At 61.4% G+C, this 425-nt stretch overlaps 1 protein-coding gene across 1 annotated transcript in view; it reads left to right on the top strand.

Moving 5' to 3' along the window:
- The window catches only part of LOC119582228 (endothelin-converting enzyme 2-like), a 39,160-nt gene that overhangs the window by 32,773 nt on the left and 5,962 nt on the right, over nt 1-425 (top strand). Inside the window, 1 exon segment of the mRNA XM_037930458.1 lies at nt 316-411. Coding sequence (XP_037786386.1) covers nt 316-411 — 96 coding nt within the window.

Raw genomic sequence — 425 nt, 5'->3', positions numbered from 1 at the left:
CCCCCCCACACTCCTTCCCCACTCCCCAAACCCCCCCCACACCCATTATCCTCCTCACTCCCCCATCCCCACCCCCCACACACTTCCCCCCTCACCCCAACACCCCCTACTATCCCCCCCACACCCACTATCCCCCTCACCCCCACTCCTCCCACTCCTCCCCACACCCCTCACACCCCAACAATCCCCCTACTCCTCCCCCACCCCCACCCCCACCCACTCGCCAACATTCCCCCTAAAACGAAACACCCTCCATTAATGAGTCATCCGCCTGAGTCATCCGCCTCAGCATCCTCATCTCCTTCTTCATCTCAGGCTCTGCTCTATCTCGAGGAGGAGACCCCGCAGCCTCACTTCCCGAGCTTTGAGTCCTACAACACAACGAACATCTTCTTCGTGGCGTACGCTGGGGTGAGGAAAGGGGG

This window comes from Penaeus monodon, chromosome 15 (assembly GCF_015228065.2).
Source record: "Penaeus monodon isolate SGIC_2016 chromosome 15, NSTDA_Pmon_1, whole genome shotgun sequence".
Taxonomy (NCBI): Eukaryota; Metazoa; Arthropoda; class Malacostraca; order Decapoda; family Penaeidae; genus Penaeus; species Penaeus monodon.
The sequence above is the reverse complement of the archived record's forward strand: the minus strand, read 5'-3'. Positions and strand labels throughout refer to the sequence as shown.